The 24,396-nt window shown below is 39.0% G+C and overlaps 1 protein-coding gene across 3 annotated transcripts in view; it reads left to right on the top strand.

Moving 5' to 3' along the window:
• The window catches only part of TAMM41 (TAM41 mitochondrial translocator assembly and maintenance homolog), a 31,507-nt gene extending 26,884 nt beyond the window's left edge, over positions 1 to 4,623 (top strand). For all 3 annotated transcript variants that reach the window (XM_031955302.1, XM_031955306.1, XM_031955312.1), the window contains one exon: positions 4,487 to 4,623. In XM_031955302.1, coding sequence (XP_031811162.1) covers positions 4,487 to 4,563 — 77 coding nt within the window. In that variant the 3' untranslated portion in view covers positions 4,564 to 4,623. The remainder of the gene's footprint in view (positions 1 to 4,486) is intronic.
• Positions 4,624 to 24,396: the final 19,773 nt, after the last annotated feature.

The raw sequence follows: 24,396 nt of genomic DNA, 5'->3' as shown, positions 1-24,396 counted from the left end.
TACAATCTTTGAGTTTTATAGCTAAAAGGGGCCTTAATTTATCGGCTTTATTTTAAATCTTTATCAATAAAATAATTTTCCTTTCATTTCTCTCAAAAACCAAATTGGGGAAGGGACTTGCTTAAGACCATACAAATAATTAAGGAATTGAAAAAGGTTTATTTCCTCCCCATCTTCAGGCTTCCCTTAATTACCTTTCTTCCTCCTTAGGGAGGATATAAACAAGCTAAATAACTGGCTTAGGGAAAGAACGTCGAAATTCAGAAAATCAAAATTAGATGGAAGAAAAACCATAAGCACATGGACTTGTAGAACAAGAAAAGACCTAGAAGGTCATATAGTCCAAGATTTTCATATTTAGATGAGGAAGTAGTTCTCAACATGCCTTGGTGCCTGTCAGAGCTGGACAGTGTTCTAATTCCTTCTGACTCAAGACATCACTGTGCTTCTCCATTATTTTAATAATTATGTAATTTCCCAGGATATTTAGGATATATCCACATTCAAATGTAAGTTTAAAAATGTACTATAAAGATAAAACAAATGACTTCCAAATTATCTGTTCCAGTGCTTTCCATAGCCAGAGAGGGAAATGGTAGGTAGTGTGGAAGATATCGTTCCTATTTTATCCCTTCTATCACTGAAAGAAAGTAAATTTCAGGAAGACAGTTTAAGTCATAGAGTTTTGGGGCTAATTTTTGGACCCTCTGAGAGCTTTTGGTTCAAGTATTGAGAAGATTGAGTCCAGGAAGTTAATGACTTGCATGTATCGCATTATTTGGTGTTGACCAATACTGTGCTTATTAAAGCATTCTGATACTTCCAGCATCTTGCAAATGGATGAGGTGGGTGGCAGAAAGGTTTCTCCCTCTCAGTGTAAGAACTTTTTCTCTCTCTCCCCACTAGATGGGAGCCATGTAGCCCACCTGCATGTGTCTGTTCTTTGCCATCTGCCGTCATAAAAAGCAGACCCTCTGTCCTCTCCCAGCCAGGTTCCTCAGTGAAAGCATGAGCTTCAGAATATGGCTGCTCTCTTTTTCTGAGAAGCTTTGGGAGAAGTTCCTGGATATATTTTTTAGTCCAGAAAAAAGTACTCAGTTTAAGGCGTGTTAAGGCTTGTACTGAACAGGTTTCTGGCATGCTCGAGTTGCTGTTTACCAGCTCTGCTTGGAAGGCAACAGAATGGCTCACTTATTAACTACAATTTGTGTTAGGAGCAAAGAGGCAAGTGGACTGGCTGAAACTCTGCTGATTCCATATGACTGAACCCATTTCTCCTATTTATTTTGAACATTACATATGAAAATAACACAAGACTAGCTGGTATTATTAGTAAAGACTAGAGAGATTTGTTTATCTTTTGGGTCTAATCCTTTGGGGGTTTGTGTAATTTACATTTATATATGGTTTTTGTTTTTACTTGTTCCTTAGAAAAGATTTTCTTGGTAGATACAGTTACTTTGATTAGAAACTTAATTAGAAGAAACATCTGGTGTTTAACGTTATGAGAAAATGTATTTTCCCTTCATTCTATTTCTTTCATTTCTGACTTCATCATTAACCTGAGGGATTTTGAATTGATCCTTATGAACTACCAGGTGTTCATAGTTGATGAATCCAAAAAAGTGAACTTTGTGTGTTTAGTTATCAGAGTTTGAGTTTTAACAGTGTTGTCCTGGTGGTTGATCCTACACTAGGTACCAGAGTGACAAAAATGGGAAAGTTTTTATAAGATTCTTAGAAGAAATCAAACACCTGAGAAAGGAGAGATAAATTCGATTAGGAGCAATTGGAAGATTTCATGGAGGAAGTGACACTTGAATTCAGCAATCTGAAGTGGAAAAAGGCAGGCATGTCCTTTTCAGATATGGTGGCCAGTGGGTGCAAATACATAGAAGTGAGAGAAAATAGTACATGGCTTAGTTTCACAGTATTTGAAAGTGAGTAAAGTCTGAATTAAGTCTGGGCCCTTGAATGTCAGATTAAGAAATTGGGAACAATACGGCTTTTAAGCAGAGAAAGACAAGATCTGAATTATCTATATTGAAAAGACAATCTTCACAGCAGTGAAAAAGCTGGATTGAAAAGGGGACAAATGCAAAAAAAGTGATGAGAACGTGAAATGAGGCAGATAGAGTACACCAGACCATCAAAAGGAAGTAGAAAGGGCCAGACCAAAGCAAGAGATATTCTGGAGATGATATGAAGACACCAAGCAACAGATTGGGATGTGGGGGTGTCAGGAAGAGTAAAAGTGTCCTCAAATGTCCACAGAAACAAAATGGATTTTAGGAACCAACTAAGAGAGGCAGGACAGAACCTGAACTCCTCATAGTGAGTAGGCTTGGGTTCAATCCTGCCTGAGACACTAGCTGAGTGACCTTATCAAGTCACCTAATCTTTGTGATGCTCAGTCTGCCAGAGGCATAAAACAATACCTTTGTACTATTAGACTCAGATAAGGTGGGTATAAGGGCATAAGCACATTTTAAAGTGTTGGATGTGTGTTAGCTGTTGGCAAGATGTGTGGTGTGATAGATTGAACACCACTGATGAAAGGGACTCCCGGTTTTAGAAGTGGGGTTTTAACCTAGAATTGGAGCGGAGAACTTTCTAACAAAGTAGTAGTAGTAATAGTAAAATATAATAATTAATAATAATAGAATAAATAATAGGAAAAGTGTTCTAAGCAAAGTTGGACTGTAAGAGTCTAGCTTAGTCATAAAGAACTAATTGACACAGCATTGTTAAATCACTGTGTGATGTAAGTCAAGGGAACAGAATTTGTATCCATTTCAGTAACATAGGTAGCCTCCATCTGTGTGAGAATTAAGAGTTTTTCATAGTAGCATCTAAGCCAGCCCCCATATTTTTATAGATGAGGCCATGAAGGCCCAAAGAGCAGGTGACCTGTTCAGAGTCATGTAACTATTTGGTAATCAAGCAGAAATTAGAATCCAGATCACCTACCTGCCCAACCATTGTTCTTTTCAATGCATCCTATTGTCTTATGTCCTTTAAAGAATATTTCCTACAAAACATAAGCCCCTTGAGGGCAGGATATATTTGTATACCTAGCACCTAGTACTGTCTGCTAAGTTTATTAAATTCTCATTGATTGATTTATTATTGATTCTGGGATTTAAACTCAAATGCTACAAGATTTCCATTTTAAAAAGATGCCTCTTTTTAAGGTGTATGCCTATATGTATCTTTCCACAGAAATCAAAGAAGTAGCTAGTTAAAGAAGCTCATATATATAAGGGGTTTTTTATTTAATCATTTTTAGTCCACAAAAGTCTGCTTTTCTCTCTTTATCTTCTCTTCACAACATTGAAAAAAAAATCTCCCGTAATGAAATCAACATGTACAGTATATTTTAACCCAATGCATTATACACTTCAACAACAATACTATATGAGGATGTATTTTGATGGATGTGGATTTCTTTGACAAAGACAAGATCTAACTCAGTTCCAATTGATCAATGATGGACAGAAGCAGCTACACCCAGAGAAGGAACACTGGGAAATGAATGTGAACTACTTGCATTTTTGTTTTTCTTCCCAGGTTATTTTTACCTTCTGAATCCAATTCTTCCTGTGCAACAAGAGAACTGTACGGTTCTGCACACATATATTGTATCTAGGATATACTGTGCCATATTTAACATATACTGTGCCTGCCATCTGGGGGAGGGGGTAAAGAGAGGGAAGGGAAAAGTTGGAACAGAAGTGAGTACAAGGGACAAAGTTGTAAAAATTACCCATGTGTATGTTCTGTCAATAAAAAGCTATAATTTAAAAAATGCAAAAAAAAAAAAAAAAAAAGTACAGATAACTGTACAGAAAACTAGTACATTGTAGATAAAAAAAATTTTTTTTGCTTAGAGGCTACTATGATATGGGAAGCAATGACCATGTTTTAAGGCAAGATATGGTAAAAATCTAGTATGATTCAGGAGGCTAATGAGATTTTAAACAGAAAAACACATTTGTGATTAACTTGTAGCATTTTCAGAAATGAAAATAAAGGTAAAATTTATCTGCTTGGAAAAAAAAAAAAGGTGCTTGTCTTTACAATAATTTTATTGTTATCATATAAATTGTTCTCCTCACTCAACTCTGCCTCACATCACAAAAGCCCACATAAAGTTCGATTTTCACCTTGTTTAGTGTGCCTGAGTTTCAAAGATGCAGTTACTAGAGTTTCTAGAACTGAATTGGATATATAATAGCCATTGCATCTTGTAGCTGTGAAAGAACCAAGAACCTGAATTGGGTTTGAAAATTTGATTGGTTCATATGGGAATGTAAAATCCTGCAATATTGAGTGTTCATACTGGCTATGAGAAGCCTTATAGTATTTCATTTGTCAAGGTCCATGACTGCTTATCTGTTTAGAGCTTATTTTGGAGGTAGTCCATTAGTAAGAATTATAACTACATTTCCCTTAAATAATCCTATTTTTTTCCTTTTTCTCTCAGGTGTGAGGAAATCGTTGATTTATAGTTCACTGAAAGTGCAAAAAATGTGGATCGGACGGAAAAAGACGACTTCCTGATGTTGTTTGCTTTTGTAAATGTTGTGTATAGTTGAATAAAGTGTCTGATCTTTTTGTCAATACAGTATTAATTATTTTTACCTACTATTTAATTTCCTTTGGAAACTTTGGGACAAATAGGAAAGGATTACATATATGTGTTTTGGAGCAGTTTTATGACAAGTTGATTATTCTGTTCAGATAGATGTTTAACTGTATGGATTCAGTTTTCATTAAGACTTGAACTGACATGTTTTCTAGGCTCATTAGTGTCAGAGATGAGTAAAGTGACTCTCATTTGTGTGGAATATTTGGCCCCTGGATGTTAGGTTTAGGAAACTTTGCCTCTCTGCTTGTCTTCTCATAATCTTTTCTTCTTACTATCCTGCCTCCACACATTTGTTTTTTTTCCAGTCAGAGTTCTAAAGCATTAAACTGAAGTTTTACTGAGTTAAAGCTTTTATTTTTGATATCCTTTAAAATGCTCATGTGCTACCATCTTTGGGCCTCATAGCAGTGATGGTCAGGTTCCATTTTGTTTTCTCCTGATGAGCCATATATTTTCTCTTCTCATATACGGTTGTTAGAAACATAGTGCCAGGCTAGAAACCTAGGGGAGCTGTGTCTCTAAAACCAGTGTGTCACCAGCTCTGTCCCTTTCTTCCTCTGAATTATCCATCAGCTTTGCCTTAGATTCTCTATCCCTGCTGCCAGTAACAGGATCAAGGCTCTTCTAATCTCATCACCAATCCTTCTGTCTCACCTCCCTGCTGCCCCTCTTCTTCAGTTCATCTGGACCACTCTTAAATCAGTGGCTTCATCCTGGGATTCTGCCTTCTAAAGATAGATGAGAGCTCCTCTAAGGCACCCTGACAAGTTCTCCTTCATCTCTCTGGTCCCATCTTACTCTGTATTTCCCTCTGGTATTCCCTAGCATACTACTTAAAGCAAGTAGTACCTAATAGATCTTTCTTTACTTAAACGGACCATGATTTCTTTGAAGCAGGTATTTCAAAAGATCCAGATTTCGATGTCCTTCCATCAGCAAATAATTTCATGTTGCTGTGCCCCAAATCCTTCTCATTTGTTGGCCAACTTTATGATCAGTTTCTCTGAACAAAAATGGTCCTCCTGAGATGGATGCAGAATCATCACTGGACCCCTCAAAGCCATCCCAGCTCCCAGAACCTCCCGGGTTTAGCATACAATGGTTCACTTTGGAAAAGCCCAGCAGCTTCTGCTCAATGATTAGAGTACAGCATTTTAAATCTTCAAGACTATTTAGTCTGCCTTGATTTTTCAGGCAAGTAGAATCAGGCCCAGAAATTGATTTTCTAAGCACATGTGGCTGGTTATTGATAGAGTTTGAACTTGAGCCCAGGGATCCTGACTCTTAGGTTTGTACTTTTTTCATTTCATGATACTTTCCAAATATGATGCAACACAGTACAGCAAGCACTCATTAAATACACACCTGTGTACAGGTGCTCAGTTTGCATGTTTAACAGTTTCCAAGACATTTTAGGTGTTGCTATAATCAATTGCTATTGAATCAAGAAGCTGACCGGGATCAGTGATTAAAAATGACCACCCATGCAAATCAATTAAACAGCCTCTGATTTACAACAAAGAGTAGAAAGTTTGCCGTTTTCCCCAATATATTGCAGCAGAAAGCAGTTTGGGAAGGGTTCGGAAGTGATGATTTAAAATGTGTCTTTTAAAAGAAGGCATTGGTCTTAGAATTTGCATATTGGCTCTGCTATCTACCAGATGTGAGGGGTTAAATCCTGTCACTTATCTGACCCACACTAAGGGATTGTGGGAAAAGTAAACTCTGAAGGTCTCATTGTGAAGTTTTATTGCTGGTTTATAGAGAGAACTTCTAGTTAAGCCCTATGATCTGTATTTTTTAGTATCACTTTTCATCCTGTTAAAGTTGTGGGCAGAGGAACAGGGAAAGCTCTGTAGGATTCATTGAAGACTGTATACTTCATTTATAGTTGATACTTCTACTGTAGATTTTGATCAAGAGGTGAAGAGCCATGGCCTCCCTGTGGAATCATGTAAACTCTGGCTCTCTGAACTTATTCCTAGTCATGCATGTGTAGTTGAAATATCACTTAGTCAAAGATCTCTGTTGAAGCTCCACAGCTATCACTCTTGGGTAACTCATTCCCCTCTCTGAACCTGCTCTAACTCTGCCCAGACTGGGTCAATAACAATTGCCCAGCTTACTTTGTCGTGAACTTGAATGAATTTAAGTGCTTTGTAGATTTTAGAGTAGCCTCTATAACTGTAGCACAGAAATGGCAAACATCCTGACCACGTGCAGCCCACGCCACAACAGTCTTAAGTGTGCCCAAATCAAAGTAAAATGTAATTGGGAAATATTTAACAAAACAAATAAAAATAAAATAAAACACGGATAATTATACATCTTAAAACAAAAGGCAACATGCAGCCAACAAGGATCTTAGGTGGGGATAAGTGACCCCTCTCTCCATTTGAGCTTGACCGATACAACAAGATACAAAATTAATGTCAAATCGTTGCTGGGAATTCTTTTGTGCCATTCATGGAAATGAATACTGTTGTCTGACAAGTCTGTCCATTTGTAGGTTTTACATGAAAATGTCTGTCTTTTGGACCTTGTTTCATTTTGCATTTTTAGCCAGCAGCTCTCTGAAGGCAGATTTTGGCCTTTATCAAAAAAAAAAAAAAAAAAATTCCCTACATTCTCACGTTGCTAATTTATTTCTTCTTAATTATAGGGAAAGAGATGATTAATATCACAGAATCTCTAGGATTTATAAATGAGGACAATGTGCTAGAAATGCCAGCTGATTATGTGTTCTTGGGCAAGCCTCAGTTTCCTTATCTCTAATGTGTGGAGGGGAAGAATGATTTGAACAAGGCAAACTTTTAAGTTCATTTTTAGCTCTGAAATCCTGTAATGCATAAAGGCAAGATTTCAGACAACTAGGGAATTTTTGAAAAGACCGTTTTGATCTAACAAAATATATTCTGACTTTGGGGTAGTTCAGTGACTCAGTGGTTAGAGCTCTGGACCTACAGCAAGAAGACCTATCTTCATGAGTTCTAATCTAGCTTGTACATTTACTAGTTGTGTGACCCTGAACAAGTCACTTAACCTCCTGTTTACCTCAATTTCTTATCTATAAAATAAATTGGAGAAGAAAATGTCAAGAAAACCCCAAATGGGGTCACAGAGTCAGATGTGACTGAAAAATAAAAAACCGATACAACAACATTCCAACTTTAGCTGATAACCTTTATCTTCCTCCTTAACTTTCACCATCTAGGCAAAATCCCAGACTTAATAAGAGAGCTGCTCTCTTGGAAAATGGGAATGTCCTGCTGTTGGTTCCACGAATGGCTAAAGTGTATGATGGATACCTTAGTGGGTGAGGTGTATCTAAACAATCTGTGGCTCCTGCTGAATGACACCACACTTGAAGCTATTAAGGGAACTGGATTTAATTTGAACCATCTATTCAGGAACCAACAAATCCATCTTAGTTCGTAGGATCTCTCTTGGTTTGAAACAAACTTACATCCTGGATAAGCATTTTATGTTTTAATGATGAAAATGGTGCGCATCATTCATTGATATTTTACAAATATTTTAAGACCAGAGCAAGTCATTTTATTAGGGAAAAAAAAACTTGTAGAAAGGATCCGAAAAATTTTCTAGTCTAATTTTACAGATAAGGAAACTGAAGACCCAGAGGAGAAGCGGTTTGCATGAGCTCACAAGGCCACAAAGCAACAAAATAGAATTTGTGGAAAGGGATTGGGTAACGACTGGCAACCACTTTGATTTGCTCAAGTTCCCTTAATGTCCAGAAGAGGCCGGGCTGACCTGGGAATCAGTCAGCCAAGCAAGAGACAAACAGCCTTAGGCTGGGCAGTGTTCACATATTGAACCCAGAATTCTCCCTGTTATGCTATAAAACCGATTCAGACTGGCTCAGGTCAACCCCCGGTTCTGAAAAACACCCAGCGCAGGGACAGCCTGATCAGACCACCAGTGCCTCCCCCCCAATTCCCTGGCTTGGATTTTTGCCTTTATAACCCCGGATGCCTACATCCCCCCCCAACCTGGCTCCCATGCTGTATATACATCTTGTTGTCTGTCAGCTTCTGGAGAAATAAGAAGCTACTGACAATCTAATAACTCTGTCTTTCTTAGACCCAACTTAGAAGATTGTTACAACCCAGTTCTCCTGTCAGCCAGCTGCCAGCTGCTGATTAAGGGCCATGCAACTCCCATCTCTCCTCATCTGTGCTCTGAAAGACTTTGTTTTGCCTGGGTCCTGGCTTCTCTGTCTCTGTCTCTCTCTGTCTCTCTCTGTCTCTGTCTCTCTCTGTCTCTGTCTTCGTCTCTCTGCCTCTCTTTCTCTCTGTCTCTGTCTCTCTCCCCCTCCTCTCTCTCTCTCTTCCCTTTTCTCTCTCTCTCTCTCTCTCTCTGTCTCTCTCTCTCTGTGTGTGTGTCTCTGTCTGTCTCTTTGTCTCTCTCTGGTTTGTGTCTCTGTCTCTGTCTTTCTCTCTGTCTCTGTCTCTCTGTCTTTCTCTGTCTCTGTCTCTCTCTGTCTCTCTCTCTTTCTCTGTCTCTCTCCCCCTCCTCTCTCTCTCTCTTCCCTTTTCTCTCTCTCTCTCCTCTCTCTCTCTCTCTCTGTCTCTCTCTCTGTGTCTCTGTCTCTTTCTCTCTGTCTCTCTGTCTTTGTCTTTTTGTGTGTGTCTCTCTGTGTCTCTCTCTGTCTCACTGTCTCTCTGTCTCTGTATCTCTGTCTCTGTGTGTGTCTCTGTCTCTGTCTCTCTCTCTCTCTCTCTCTCTCTGTCTCTCTCTCTCTCTCTCCCTCCCTCCCTCCCTCCCTCCCTCCCTCCCTCTCTCTCTCTCTCTCTCTCTCTCTCTCTCTCCCTCCCCTCCCTCCCTCCCTCCCTCTCTCTCTCTCTCTCTCTCTCTCTCTCTCTCTCTCCTCTCTCTCTCTCTCTCTCTCTCTTCCTCTCCTCCTCCCTCTCTCCCTTTTTAAGTGCCCAACCTCATCCCTGGAGGCCATGGAGCTTCACACGAATTATCTTCCTTTTGGTAGGAATCCAATAATGAATGAGCCATGACTCACCGAGGGCTACGTGTGACTAACTCTTGTTCACATTAAAGGTACACCTTCCCACAGTAGTTTGCTTCATTGCCTGCCCCCTACAAACACACACACACACACACACACACACACACACACACACACACACAAATTGCTCTTTGGAGAGGGGAGGAGGAAGAGAATCAGTAAGTCATACATGAAACTACAAAATCAGAACTGGAAGAATTGTGCTGAACCCGTGCTCCTTAGAACTGGAGCTAAGTGAAGAAAGCGCCTTCTACAGGTTGGTGGCTGCCTGAGTTTGAGGGTTAAACGCTTAGTGTGGGGAGAGAACAAGCAGGTCCAGGCAAGAAGAGGTGTCTACACTTGTCAAGTTCAAGCATCTCAAAGCAATCCCTCCGACGCTGAAGGAAAAGGGCTCTGAACCCTGGATTTGGAGAGCTTGCTGGAGCAATGAGGGAAGGAGAATCAAAGAAGGGCGATTTCAGACAATCTCCCTATCGGTAAAATTAGACTAGAAAACTCTTCAGTTTCTGAGATTTTTTTAGTAAAATGATTTGTTCTGGTCTTAAAATATTTGTAAAGGAAGGACCTTAAAGTCCATCTTGGCATGGGCAGCCTGTCCAGGAAGGCTCATTTTTGTGAATTCAAATCCAGCTTCAGACATTTCCTAGTTTGTGATTATGACTAGTTTTAAGTCAATTATCTGTCTGCCTCAGTTTTCTCATCTATAAAATGAACTAGAGAAAGAAATGGCAATCTCTTCCACTATCCCTGCCAAGAAAACTCCAAATGGGGTCATGAAGAAAAACAACTGAACAACCACCATGGTGTGATAGAAAATGCTGGATTAGGAGTCAGGCATTAAGTTTAAATCTCACTTCTGCTACTGATACTGTTATATCATTGGGGGAGTAAATCTCTCCACCTCTCTGAACCTCTGCCTCCTCATCTGCCCAGGGTCACAGACCCACCTAAGATCTGAGGCAAACCTCCTTAACTCCGACATCTTCCCTCTTTCCACTGCTCCGTGGCTGTAACATTTCTGGACTTTCACAAAAGGAGTGACTGATTAATGGCAGAAGTTTCAGACCTAGTAGGAGGAGAGTGCATGACAGGCCCCTGGGCAAGAGATTTGGGACCTTGTGGGACAAAAGGGACCTTATGGCTGCTTTGTCCATTGCTTTGTAGGGCTGGCCTTAACTTGAGGAGAATTATGAATTATAAGGAAATTTGCCCTTGCTAAAAGCAAAGATTAATGGAATATTTAAGCAATCTCCTGGCCAGCAAGCCTGTTACCACATCCCCAGAGGTGCAGCAGAGATGTACATTATGGCATTGGGAGTCTAAAGGAGCTTAAAAGAGTAGTATGGTCAAGAACTGAAAGCATGCTCAAGTTTTTAATCAAGGATTGCTTTCCTGTCTGCAGAAGGATTTCTTTGGGACCTTGGGATAGGATTTAGTTTGCATGACTAATGCAAACTCCAGGAAATAATACCAGAAGACTTTGTTTCTCCTGTATCCAATTGCATGCAATTAGACATTTCTTAGATGCTTTCTAAACGTAGAGCACTGTGCTAGGTTAATGCACAAAATAGGGTCCCTCACCAAAAAGGAGCTTACTACCCAATTGGTTTTGGGTGGAGTAAAAACATTCGGGGTTAGGGTTAGGGTTAGTGCAGAGGACACTGTATTGTAATACAATGAAACTGAAAGGGGGACAACCCATCTCCCAGAGAGATCAGTCTGTGCTCTTGTGGAAGCCGGGAGATGGGAAGGAAACCCCAGAAGAAGAATATCAAAGTGAAAGGATTCAGGAAATGGAAGCAAAAAATCAGGACCATAGGCACAAAAACCACAAGATAGAGGTATAAGGAGAGTAGATGTCAGACTGCCTTGGAGAAAAATCATACTCCACTAAATATCCACACTCTGGAGCAAAGTCTCATCCACCTAGCCCTAGTAACAGCTCTGCATTACACATGCACAATTATAATGCTAATCAATTACCTATCCACTTTTAAGTGTTTTTTCTTTCTTGTGATTTTCCCTTTTTGTTTGGATTCTTCTTTCACAACTACTAATTCCTACCGATATGGGAATATGTTTAACATGATTTGTACAAATATAACTTGTATCGGATTGGTGGTTGTATTGGGGAGGGAGAAAAAAGTGGAAATAAAAAACCTTATAAAAGTAAATGTCAAAAACAAATTTTTAAAGAAAAGAATAAAAATTAAAAGTGGCTAAAATGTCTATTGGAGCAGTTAACTAGGTGGTACATTGGATAAAGCACTGGGCTTGAAATCAGGAATCCAGTCTCAGACACCAAATCTTAGCTCTACTATTTACTATGTCTGGGATCTTGGTCAAATCACTTAATTTTGGTGAGTCTCAGTTTCCTCATCTATAAAATTACTTAGAGCTAAAAGGGACTTCTGAATGTATGATTCTATGATATTATAAAGTATGAACTCTTCCTCTGAAGGAAGAAAAGCTTTCAGCAGGGCAGGAAGGAAGCAACAGGAAGAGGAAACCAGGTTTGGGGAGGTAGAAAGGATGAAATCTCAAGTTTCACCATTGAATGACTCTTGATTTTTGATTTTACAAGATTTTCTTAAAGCAGTGGCCAAAATCATGCTATAATTTTTCTGACTCGTCCAATCCTTAGAGGCTCATATTGTTGAGTCTTTATAGTTCATTGGTCTAAGTTTATTACTTGATTTTGTGTCTTGTAGCATGGCTTCTTGAGCCCAATCTTGGTGACAAGTGTCAACCTTCTGAGTTAGGTCTAAGAAAGAGAGATTGTCGGTGGGTTTTTTAGGCTCCTCGAAGCAGACAGACAAGACAGAGAGCATGGGAGCAACCTCAAAAACTGAGTTCAGGTTGGGTTTAAGCATCAGAGACAAAAATCACAGGTCTAGGGGACGGGGGTAATCAAGTAATTAGATCTTGGTCTTATCAGGGGTCTCGGGCAGGGCTGTTTTTCAGAACTGGGAGTTGACATGAGCCAATCTGAATTGCTTCTGTGGTATAGAGGGGGAGTTCCATGTTCAGCGTGCGAATGCTGCAAAGAATTTCGGATACTTGTAAGGAATTTCTGATACTGAATACTCGTAAGGAATTTCTGATATACCCCACTTAAAGAATGTTTAGTTTGTCTCCTGCTCCGCTGATTCTGATTCCCAGGTCAGCCTCCCCTCTTCTGGATAGTAAGGGAGCCTGAGCAAATCAAGATGTTTAGTGAAGTCATTAACCATTTCATTTTCACACAAGATAACAGGATTCCTGTCTCACAAAATCATGGGGTTAGGACTGGAATTGACCTATGTACATGTGAGCAAACCGGGACTGGAGATTAGATTTTATGTCTAATTTCACACTGATTACAAAAACTGGGAGTTGAACCCGGCTTTGACTCTGCCTCTTAGGCCTTGTAAACAAAATTGTGAGGTTGACCAGGGATTTGCTCAATGCTGAGCTTCCTTTTTCTGTACCTTTTATCTATTCTTCTGTGTCCAAGTTTTCGGTGCTTTAACTGTCTCTCTTCTTCATCCTTTACTCTCTATAAAGATATCATTTTCATCTTAGTGTAAAAAAGGTCACTGTATTCTCTCTCCTGAGGGGTATTTCTTTTCAATTTGCTTGAAATTTCTCTGAAATTTGTGTCTAGGAGTTCTCATGAAGGCCAGCCTTGAACCCAGTATGTTTGGAGATTTGCAAGTCTCCCCCCAAATTTTTGTCCTATTCAGGTAACAATAATACCTGAAATCCTGTCATTATGTTCATTTCTTTGGGTTTATCTTCCTGATTTTTAAGATGCAGATACTCCTGACTGGGATGATATATCTCAATCCTTGATACTTCTTTATGAATGAGTATCAGTTACTCTCTTCCCTAAAGAAAGGGGCTTCTGTAAAGGCAAAGAGAAGAAAACAGGGCAAATGACAAGGTATAGACATGAAAGCATGCTAACAACAATCTAAGATAGACCCTATCTCAACCAGACTTTTTTGTTAGTTCAAATGAATATTTATTTAAAAGAGAGCATAACACCAATGGATAGATTTCTGTTACTCTGCTTAGCTCACCAAGCCTTGTACCAGATAGTTGTTTAATTTGAGCCTGGGAGTCAGAACTCAATAGGTATGTGTTAAGCACCTAATGGGTGCCAGGGACTGTGCTAGGTGCTAGGGATACAAAGGCAAAATATGAAACTATCCCTTCTCTCAATCAGTTTACTTTCCTTGGGAGAGACAACATGTACATGTGGAAGAGTGTTCCCCTTCCAGACTTATAAATTTCTAAGATGAAGGGGCAAGTAAGAGAGATGATGAGATATAAGGGTGATTTCCATTCAGACAGTATTTACATCTTGTAAAAGGTGAGCTCCTTTCATATATGAGAGGGACATTTTGCACCTTGTAAAGGATAGTAAACTTACTTGTGCCTCATAAAGGATGAGAGAATTTGAATAGTTCTTTTGCATATGAAAAGACCAGGAAAACATCTGAGGAACCTTGGAGAGAGACAATGACCTTGCCCCTGGGGCATAGACTGCTTCAGTGCTTTTTTCCCAGACACTCAAAGTACATAAACCAACTGGAAAGCTTTAATGTTTTAAAAACTGAGGAACCTTATACCCCAAAGCTCTTTGGTAATTATCGGTCAGATGGGTATTGCCTTTTTATGACTTAGTCCACAGAGATAATGCTTTGGGAAATGTGCAGGAGAGTCACCATAAATTAGGGGGAGGTTTCCCATTGGGCAAAATAGCCTTGTACCAAGAAGAGGAATGAAAGGGAAAGACCAAACCTTTCCTCCTCTGACCTCCTCCGTGAGAAGGGATAAGTAATAAGCTAGAGGATAAAGGAACAGAACTAATTGGGAAGGTTCTGATAAATCCTGAAGCTGATGATGTTGGGGATCTTAGCCGAGAGGAGTAAATTCAGAGGATTAAAGCATTTTATTAAAATGCTGTACTCGGTGAGAAGCAAATCTAACCTGACAGGAAAGTAACATGCATGGTCACGTATGTCCCCTATGTCTGCATCTAACCAGAATTCTGTGCCCCCAGTCTATGTATTTGTAGGCGAATGTACACTGTTTATGGGGAAAACATTTTGTATTTTCTATCTCTATCTCATCTCAGTAAATGCCTCTGCTTTGAACTGTGTCTACCAGTTAATTCTTAAAGGGAAGTACACCACTGAAGGCTTATGATTTGTAGTTTGGGAAGTTAGGACTCACAGGTGTCCAGAGAATCAAAGGTAGGAGTTAACCTCTGGGACCCAATCCAATTGTATGAATTCGGGAAATAGTCCAGAGGGAATGTTACATATATATTTAAGCATGGCAGTAGCAAAGTGTCTTGGAGACTTGAGTGCAAATCCAACCTCAGAAACATCCTACCTGTATAACTACCTGTGCAAGTCACTTAGCCTCTGTTTACCTATGAATCAGCAAGCTAGTGAAGAAGGAAATAGAATACACTCCAGTATCTTTGCCAAGAAAACACCATGGTTACTTATACATATGCTGTGTAAATAAAAAGCTTTAAGTAAAAAAAAAGAAAAAAAGAAAAGAAAACACCATGGACAGAGGTCCATGATGTCAGAAAGAATTGGCCATGATTGAATGAACAACAACATCCGGTATATAATTTGGTGATCACTTCTCTACCTGCCTTAGTCCTTTTTCCTCACTCATTTTTATTCTGGGTTCTAAGATATTCCAGGGACATAGTTTGATGTTTTTTCATTCATTTACTAAAATTTTCACATTTCATTAATTGATAGCTATGACCCCCCACTCTTATTGATTAAATATTATTCAAAAATAATCGCTAACATTTACTACCATGTGCTAGGCACTGTATTAAGTGCTTTACAAACATCTCATGTGATCCTCTCAGCAACCTGGGGTGGGCTTGGAGATGGGAGTGGAGGTGAAGTATTATCTCCCCCATTTTACAATTGAGGAAAATAAGGCAAATAGAGATTAAATAACTTGCCAAAGTCACTCAGCTAGTCACTAGTGAGATTAATTTTGAATTCAGATCTTCCTAAATCCAGACCCAGCACTCTATCCACCACAGTCACTTAGCTATAGATTAAATATGTATTAAATAAACTGGAGAAAATACAATTCCCCTTATTGTTTGTTCATTTTTTTCCTTTACCTCATGATTGTGGGTATAAGGAAATGTTTCACATTGAAACATGAAGAGTTGCTGAGATACCACTACACACTTCTCAGATTGGCTAAGATGACAGGGAAAGATAATGCGGAATGTTGGAGAGAATGTGGGAAAGCTGGGACACTGATACATTGTTGGTGGAATTGTGAATACATTCAGCCATTCTGGAGAGCAATTTGGAACTATGCTCAAAAAGTTATCAAACTGTGCATACCCTTTGATCCAGCAGTGTTTCTACTGGGCTTATCTCCCAAAGAGATCTTAAAGAAAGGAAAGGGACCCATATGTGCAAAAATGTTTGTGGCAGCCCTGTTTGTAGTAGCCAGGAATTGGAAACTGAGTGGATGCCCTTCAATTGGAGAATGGCTGAGTAAGTTATGGTATATGAATATTATGGAATACTATTATTCTGTAAGAAACGACCAACAGGATGATTTCAGAAAGGGCTAGAGAGACTCACACGAACTGATGCTGAATGAAATGAGCAGAATCAGGAGATCATTACACACTTCAACAACAATACTATACAATGATCAATTTAGACGTGGCTCTCTTCAACAATGAGAGGATCCAAATCAGTAACAATTGATCAGTAAAGAACAGAATCAGCTACAGCCAGAGAAAGAACGCTGAGAAATGAGTATGAACCACAACAAAGCATTTCCATTCTTTCTGTTACTGTTTGCTTGCATTTTTGTTTTTCTTTTACCTTCTTTCTAAATCTGATCTTTCTTGTACAGCAAGATAACTGTAAAAATATGTATACATATACTGTATTTAACATATTTAACATGTATGGGACTACCTGCCAGAAATCTAGGGGAGGGGGTGGAGGGAAGGAGGGGAAAAATTGAAACAGAAGTTTTTGCAAGGGTCATTGTTGAAAAATTACCCATGCATATGTTTTATATATAAAAAGCTATAATAATTAAAAAAAAAAAAAGAAACATGAAGAATTAGCCATGACTGAAAAGTGACTGATCAGTAGCTATGTGGAAGATGAGCTGGAAGTTATGGAGACTACTTAGGAGTCTACTGCAGTAGTCTAGGCAAGAGGTGATGAGATCCTGTACTTGAGTGGTGGCTATTGGACTAGAGAGAAGAAAACAGATATGAAAGTAGAAATAACAAATTTGACAACTGAATAGAAATATGAGGGGAGAACGCAAGAATTTGAGACTGAAATTTATAGAAATAGGGAAACTTGAAAGAGTTAGATTTGGAGGAAGGGAAAGATAATCAGTTCTGTTTGGGATACTTTGAGTTTGAGATGTTTCCTGGCTAGTCAGTCTGAATAAGCAGATGGTGATATAGGAGTTCTCCTAAAGCTCAGGAGAGAGAAATGGCAGGTATCTATGCTGTGGATAGAGCACTGGATCTGGAATTAGGAAGATCTGAATTCAAATCCAGCCTCAGATACTTAATCACAGTGTGACTGGGCAAATCACTTATAAACTCTGTTTGCCTTAGTTTTCTCATCTGTAAAATGTAGATAATAATAGCATTTACTTGCCAGGATTGCCAGGATCTCAGGATCAAATGAGATTATATTTATAAAACACAGTACAGTGCCTGATACATAGTAAGTGCTGTATAAATGTTAACTATTATTATTGTCTTTAAGTTATCTGCAAAACTCTTCTTAATTAACATTTTATTTTTTTCCTAATTACAGGTAAAAAAAAGTAACTTTTTCCCCTTCAAATTTGAAGTTCCAAATCTCTCTCTTACTCCTCTCTTTGTTGAGAAGGCAAACAATTTGACATACATGTATAGTCATGCAAAACAAATTTCTATGTAAGTCATTCTGGGGGGGGGGGGAGAAATCAACAAGAAAAAAGAAAAAGTAAAGAAAAAGTACCTTTGATCTGCATTCAAGTCCCACTAGTTCTTTCTCTGAAGATGAACAGCACCTTTCATTACAAGTTCTATGGAATTGTTTTGCTAAGAATAATTGTTATTTGTAGTAGATGATCATACAATATGACTGTTACTGTGTACAGTGTTCCTTTGGCTTTGCCCTTTTCACTTTGCATCAGTTCATTTAAGTCTTTCCATGTTTTTTTCCTGAGACCATCCTGTTCACCATTTATTATAATACAATAGTATTATATACATCACCATTATATATGATAACTTATTCAGTCATTCCTCAATTAATGGGCATCCTCTCAGTTTTCAATTCTTTGCCACCGCTAAAAGAACTGCTATAAATATTTTTGTACACATTCGTCCTTCTCCTTTTTTATTTTTTTTTTTATTTTATCTCTTTGGGATACAGACTTGATAATATTTCTTGGTCAAAGGGTATGAATGATTCCTATAGTCCTTTATGCACAGCTCCAAATAGCTCACCAGTTATCTGTGTAACTTTTGACTCAAAGCCATTTTGTATAAGACTCTTCTCATTGGTAAAGATTGAATACCTGAATAAAGGTTGAAGGTGTGAAGAGTTTGAAAGAGAAGAGAGAACCTGGCTTTCAACTTGGAGAGAAAGGTTCTTTCAGGGTAGAGATCCCTGAGGGTTGGAAAGGGCTCAGTGAATTCCTTGGAGTCTCTAGTGTAGCAGCTTCTGGAATCGGGACCCAATTGAGGCACCAAAAAAGCAATCAGAGAGATAGTGACACTCAAACCTAGGGAGGAGAAAGTATTCAGAAAGAGAAGATGATCACGAAGTACCAAATGCAGCAGAGAGATCAAGAAGGATTGCTTTCTGTTCAGCCTCTGACACATTCACTGTGACTGTGGTCAAGTGACTTAACTCAGTGCTCTAAGGCTATTTACTTTCTAAGAATATAAATTGTGGGACAGGTGGTGATCTGCAGTGGTGTATGGAATTTCCTCATCAGGACTTCCCTACATGCATGAAGACAAATGAGTACATCTATTTTGAGGCCGTCTTATTTCATAGGAGCAGAAACTCAAGAGTTATTGAGGAAATTTAGAGACCTTCAAGTCAGATTCTCTTGCTTTAAAGTAGGGAAAACTGAGACCTGGGGCAGTTACACAATTTCCCTAATGCCTTCTGGGCTTCCTAATATGTTCTTTGTAGTTTTCACTTTCCCAACCCTCCCCCAACTATATTTCCAACTGTTAAAAAAAAACCTTTCCAAGGAGCAGTTAGCATGCAAATAAGCGTTCTTTAAAAGGGTTGGTTGTTTTGCATTTATTTTCAAATCTTCCCCTAAGACCTCTCCTCGCAGGTGACTGGGTGCTGCTATCAAAACCCTCCCAGCTGGCCAGCCAAATCTGCCCAGTTTGCTCCTGCTATGGGGCCTGCAATTAAGCAGAGCTGCACAAAAGCGACCATTGTTCCTTCTCTGCCATGAAAGTTGAGGCGGAGGAGGGGCTGGACAATAAATTCATTAAGCCGGCATTCTGGCTTTTTATTTTTTTTTTTTTTAATTTTAATGAAAAGCCATAGACGCCATGGAATACAGAAGGGGTGAGCCTGACTTGAAGGTTTAAATCCCGAGGTCCAAGTTGAGCTGTCTGAATCTCTGGGTGTTTCATGCTGAACATGCCCCGGGGCGCTGAGGGGTGACTGGGGTGTGCTATTTCCTTAAAGGACTTTCTAGGAGATTTTCTGAGAGCAGTGACAGAGTGTGCAGGAGACTGTCCTTCCTGAGACATTATTTCTAATAGTGTCAGTTGAATACACTCTAATTTATATCATAAAATAAAAAGTCCTCTCACCATTTTTTAAAAATAAAAATCACAGCTTCCAAGAGGGAAGATGTTTTATTACTTATGCTACCTTACAGCTATAAGATTTTTTTTTAAGATGCAGGATTTAAATTAGCAAAGGAACCATGTGGAATGGGGAAAAGAAATAATTTTTTAAAATGATGAATTATACCTAAAAGCCACCAAATTGAGAACCCATGCTAAGTTGTTTTTCCCCATTGTTCTTACTGCTATCATTTGTTTTTACATCAATTTTATTTCTGAATGTATCCTCCCCACCCATGAAGCAATCCCTTCTAATAAAAATATAAAGAAGACTTGGGGATGAAGCATTTTTAGCAAAAGTAATCAAAACATCATCCAAGTATAACAGAGTTTGAGCTGGTGGGACGTGAACTCCCAAAGGTTTTCAGTGATTTGAGCCAGCTCAAGCCTTGCCTGAAGAATTGTTGTAGTACTCTGAGAGCATCCATAGTTCCCTACAAAGGAGGGAGGTACTTTATTTTCATCTCTTTCTGGGATTCACCATGTATTTTTGACAGAAGTTTTGTCTTCTGATTGCTCCTTCCAGCTGGCAACGAGAGAAGTCTGTCTTGGTATCTTGGCATGTGGAAGAGGAGCCTGTCATTTACTTTAGGAAGGCAGTTCAGGTGGGACTAGTCACCAGTGAGGGGGGTCATTAGACTTTGAAAACGCTCTGTTTTTCTCTGATGGCTTTCCTTTGATCTGTGATTGGTTGGTGTCAGAACAGGATGTAGGCTGGTTGCCTCTAAGTAATCCTGCTTTGGGGGAGGGCAGACAATTGCATATATTACAGAGAAGAGAGCAAGCTTTGTCTTGAAACCTCCCTAGTGAATTGGCTAGAGAAAAAAAGCTTCCCTTGATGGGAGGAACTCGTTAGTCCAGAATGACTACATTTGATGTGTCCTAGAATTATGATGAATAAACGTGGGTGAGTTTTGTGTTAAACTTGTGAATCTGAAGAGTTTTCTTTAATTTATTTTACAGAAATCCAGTCTTGGTTCTAGATAAGCAGGCCTGAGGGAAGATTTTTACCTCCTCATCCCAATCAGCTAGAAATTTTATCAATTTAACTTGTGTTAAATTGCACTTATATGGTAAAAGTTGGGTAGTGAATTCAAGCCACGCATGTGCCGGTTTGCACCTGGGAAATATTAATGGTTGCTGATCAAATGGACTTTCCCATTTGAGTTCCCTAATCTCACCTATGATGAAAGTGATAGGAAAGTTTTGAGATGAGGCAATACAAAATCACATATTCTCCAACACTAAGAGCAAAATTTGGAGTGAAAGCTTAATTTACTAATTCTGAATGATTTAAAATACCCATTATCCAAATTCAGTTCTAGTGAAGTTATTTTTTAAAGGCAGCCCCTGTTGTCAGTTTCTATTACCAATTTTTTTTTTTCAGCAAGCTTGATTCCTTTGAGAGGTATAAAGCATATGACATCATGGTGACATATCCTGTAACTCATCAACTTCGTTTTGATAGCTGTTAGAAGCTGTTCTTGGTCTCTGATGTTTTCATCTTTGCATGGTTTATGATTCTGTTAATTCCCAAGGGGCGGGTGACAAAGTTGTCTCATTGCTCTTTTTAACACTTCATGTCACTTTCTGAGGGAAAAAGAAAAAAAAAAAATTTCCATTATTTATTGCAGTGCCCTGGAAGAGGGTTTTCCTTTCTCTTTGAACTCCTGGCTTATGAATCCCAGCTGCCCTCAGAATTTTCTTTGATTCTTTTCTTCAGTGAAGGAGAGAGGATAAAGGACAATGCTGGGTACGCACTATACAGGTGCCCGACCAAAGAGTACAGTGTATGTCTCTATTTGTAGCTCATGACCCAGAACTTCAGCTTTGAGTTTAGACAAACCAAATTCGTTCAATGGAAGACTTCTCACAAATTGTTCTCTTTGGTTTGTTTGCACGCATCCTGTTGGACCATATGAAGGGGGAAAAAGACAAAATGAAAAACAAAAGAACATTGAATCAAAACAATATGGTTAAGTATGTTGAAGCCACTGAAATGGCATTAAGCAGGAGCATTTTCATCCCTTATGGCAAATAAATGTCCTTCATCCAGAGATCTCCTCCCACTTAATCCCCCATCCTTTTCTGGGTTCCCATTGTAAGAGGAGAGGGATATAGTCTATAAAACTGACAGCACTTCCTATTCCATTTCATCTCTGTTATCTGGGGCTATTACCTCCGATGGAATCGTTTAATTCCCTGGCTGCTTCTCAGGCCCCTATACTCCAGTCATGCTACTCTATTATCCTTTCACTGCTCTCTCCCCGTCTTGCCCTGAAACTCTGTCTGACCCTTTAAACATCCATGTACTCAAAGCACACTTAACCAGATCAGAATTTGGACTGATTTTTAACACCCTACAGTCAAGTTCAAGTCAGACTTATAGGAGTAGCAGTTCCTACTTATGTAGTTCAAAGGCAACACAGAGGATTCAGGCAAGGACACACTTTTCCTATACATCTTGGAAATGACTAGACTGATAAGTGACAGGATAGGACATTTCACAAAAGGCCACTCTGATAAACTGAATTATAATTGACAACAATGGCCTGCATCACAAGGAGAAAAGTCTAAATAAGTTTCAATTTCAAAGTGTTGAGAATTTTAAGAATAGAAACACCTAAAAGTGATTCTCTAACTCTGCAGCAGATTCATAAGATGCTTTCCTTATTTGTCTGCAAGGACAAAAGATGCTTTCCTTATTTGTCTGCAGTCTTGAAGGCTTTTCAGGATGCTCCAATGAGGATTATAGACTGAGTGGATTGTTCTTGGCCCAGGGAAGGGGGAGTGGAAGAAACCATATTAGTGTATTATCAGAAGGTGAAATGCAATGAGTTCCTATTAAGCTACTTTGGGGATTTCTGGCTTAAGGAAGAAGAGGATTGTACTAAGAAGTAGCTAGGAAAATAAGTTTACGGCTTTAGAAACCAGGGCCTTTGCTTGGCTTTAAGTCTTCTTGTTCCATTAGCTCAGTCTCCAGGGTTAGAAAAGGAATTGGAAACTGAGTCCTGAAAGGCAGACACTCATTCTTGCTACACAAAAGAAAGAGAGCAAATGTGCTTATATAAAGGTACAAGTTTATTTGGGGTTTTCTAAGCTCTGGAAAATGAAAGCCATAAATGGAGCCAACCCAAGGATAAATCCCATTCCAGTTCTTTGACTTTATCCCAATTTAGCTCCTCTTAGTGACAGCCCAGAAATAATCAACCAAAGCCAGTAATAGGAATAGACCAGATGGGCACTTGGCTGCTTTGTATGTGGCACATTGGATGGGGCATGGATATGGCGCAAGAAGAGATAGTTTTTAATATTCTTTTTATAAATGCATGTGTTTGCAATACAGCAGACTCCAGTCTCCATGATTTGCAAGAAGCTGTTTTAGTATATGAAATCACAGCTGTCCTACAAAAGCTTCAATAAGTGGTACCTGCAAGAGATCTGAACTTAAGCCCTTGTAGGAGGATAGGAACATCTGAATGGCACTTCCTTTTCACCTGGCTTTTGTTTTTGAGGCAGTAAGGTCAAAGAGAAGAACAAAATCAAGTTATAGATTACAGGGGAGCAAGATGGTACAGTGGATAGAGTATTAGCCCTGAGTTCAGGAGGATCTGTGTTCCAATGTGACCTCAGACACTTATTAGCTGTGTGACCCTGAGTAAATCACTTAACCCTAAGTGCCTTCCCAGAAAAATTAATTAAAGGCTAGAAGCATCGACTGGACAATTGTATATCTTTTCTAATTTATGGTGTGTTTTTCTTGAGTGGGATTCACAAGACACTCCTTAGAGGATGAAAGGAGAAGAATTGTTGTAATCACCAAATATCAGAATGGGAATGACCTTGTAGAGCCCTGTTATAGGATTTAGAGCTTTAGAATTTCATAGTCATCTAGTCCTATACCTTTCATCCTAGTTCTATACCCTGAGATCCAAAGAGATAAAATTACTTGTCCAAGGTCACACAGATAATGAGTATTAGAGATAGAATTGGAACCAAGACCTTTGGATCCCAAATCCGGGGGTCTCTCTCTGCTATACCACAACCTATCTGATGCTGTCACTTTATAGATGAGGAAATGGAAGTTCAGACAACAGAAGTGACTTGTCTTTAACAACTAAATGACAGTAAGGAATAGAGCAGAAGTTGCCAGCCTCCCAAGCTACTGTTCTTTCCTGTATACCTTGCTGGGTTAGATAATTTAAAAAGCTTCTGAGGGCAATCTCTTTCCCTCCAGACTTTCTTTTGAATTTTCAAAAATAAATTAAATGCTAGTAATAGAGATGGCTTTGGGCTATGACTGCTATGTTCTCCATATGTTTCAGAGATATTATCTGTCATTTATTTAATGAATTTATTTATTCCTAAAGAAATAGGATCTTAGTAAAAATAAATCAGAGCTAAAAGCCACCTGCAATTATCCAATTATCATCAAAGGGTACACAAGCTTGTTGAAAGTATGGGTCCAATCAGTTGGAATATTTTTAAGTCCCTGGCATTTTAATAGAAATATTAAGATCTGATGATTCTCAGGGACCCCTGATTAAACTACTGCAGCAGAAAATCTAATAAGCCACCATCACCTAAAAGCTAGAGTGAAATCATTCACCCATAGCAAGGGGGGAAACAAAGTTAGAGGTCACATGAAACTAAAGAAATCGCCCTGGCCCTAGAACTAGAGGACTTAGATCCAATATTTATCATTCCAATGGTCTTAGATAAAGCCATCTAATATGGCACTCAGTTTCTTCATCTGTCTTCATGAACTTTACTTGTTTTGGACAGGGGGGTTTTGTTGTT

This window comes from Sarcophilus harrisii, chromosome 1, assembly GCF_902635505.1.
Source record: "Sarcophilus harrisii chromosome 1, mSarHar1.11, whole genome shotgun sequence".
NCBI lineage: Eukaryota > Metazoa > Chordata > Mammalia > Dasyuromorphia > Dasyuridae > Sarcophilus > Sarcophilus harrisii.
Note: the sequence above shows the minus strand (reverse complement) of the source record. Positions and strands in the feature narration are given on the sequence as shown.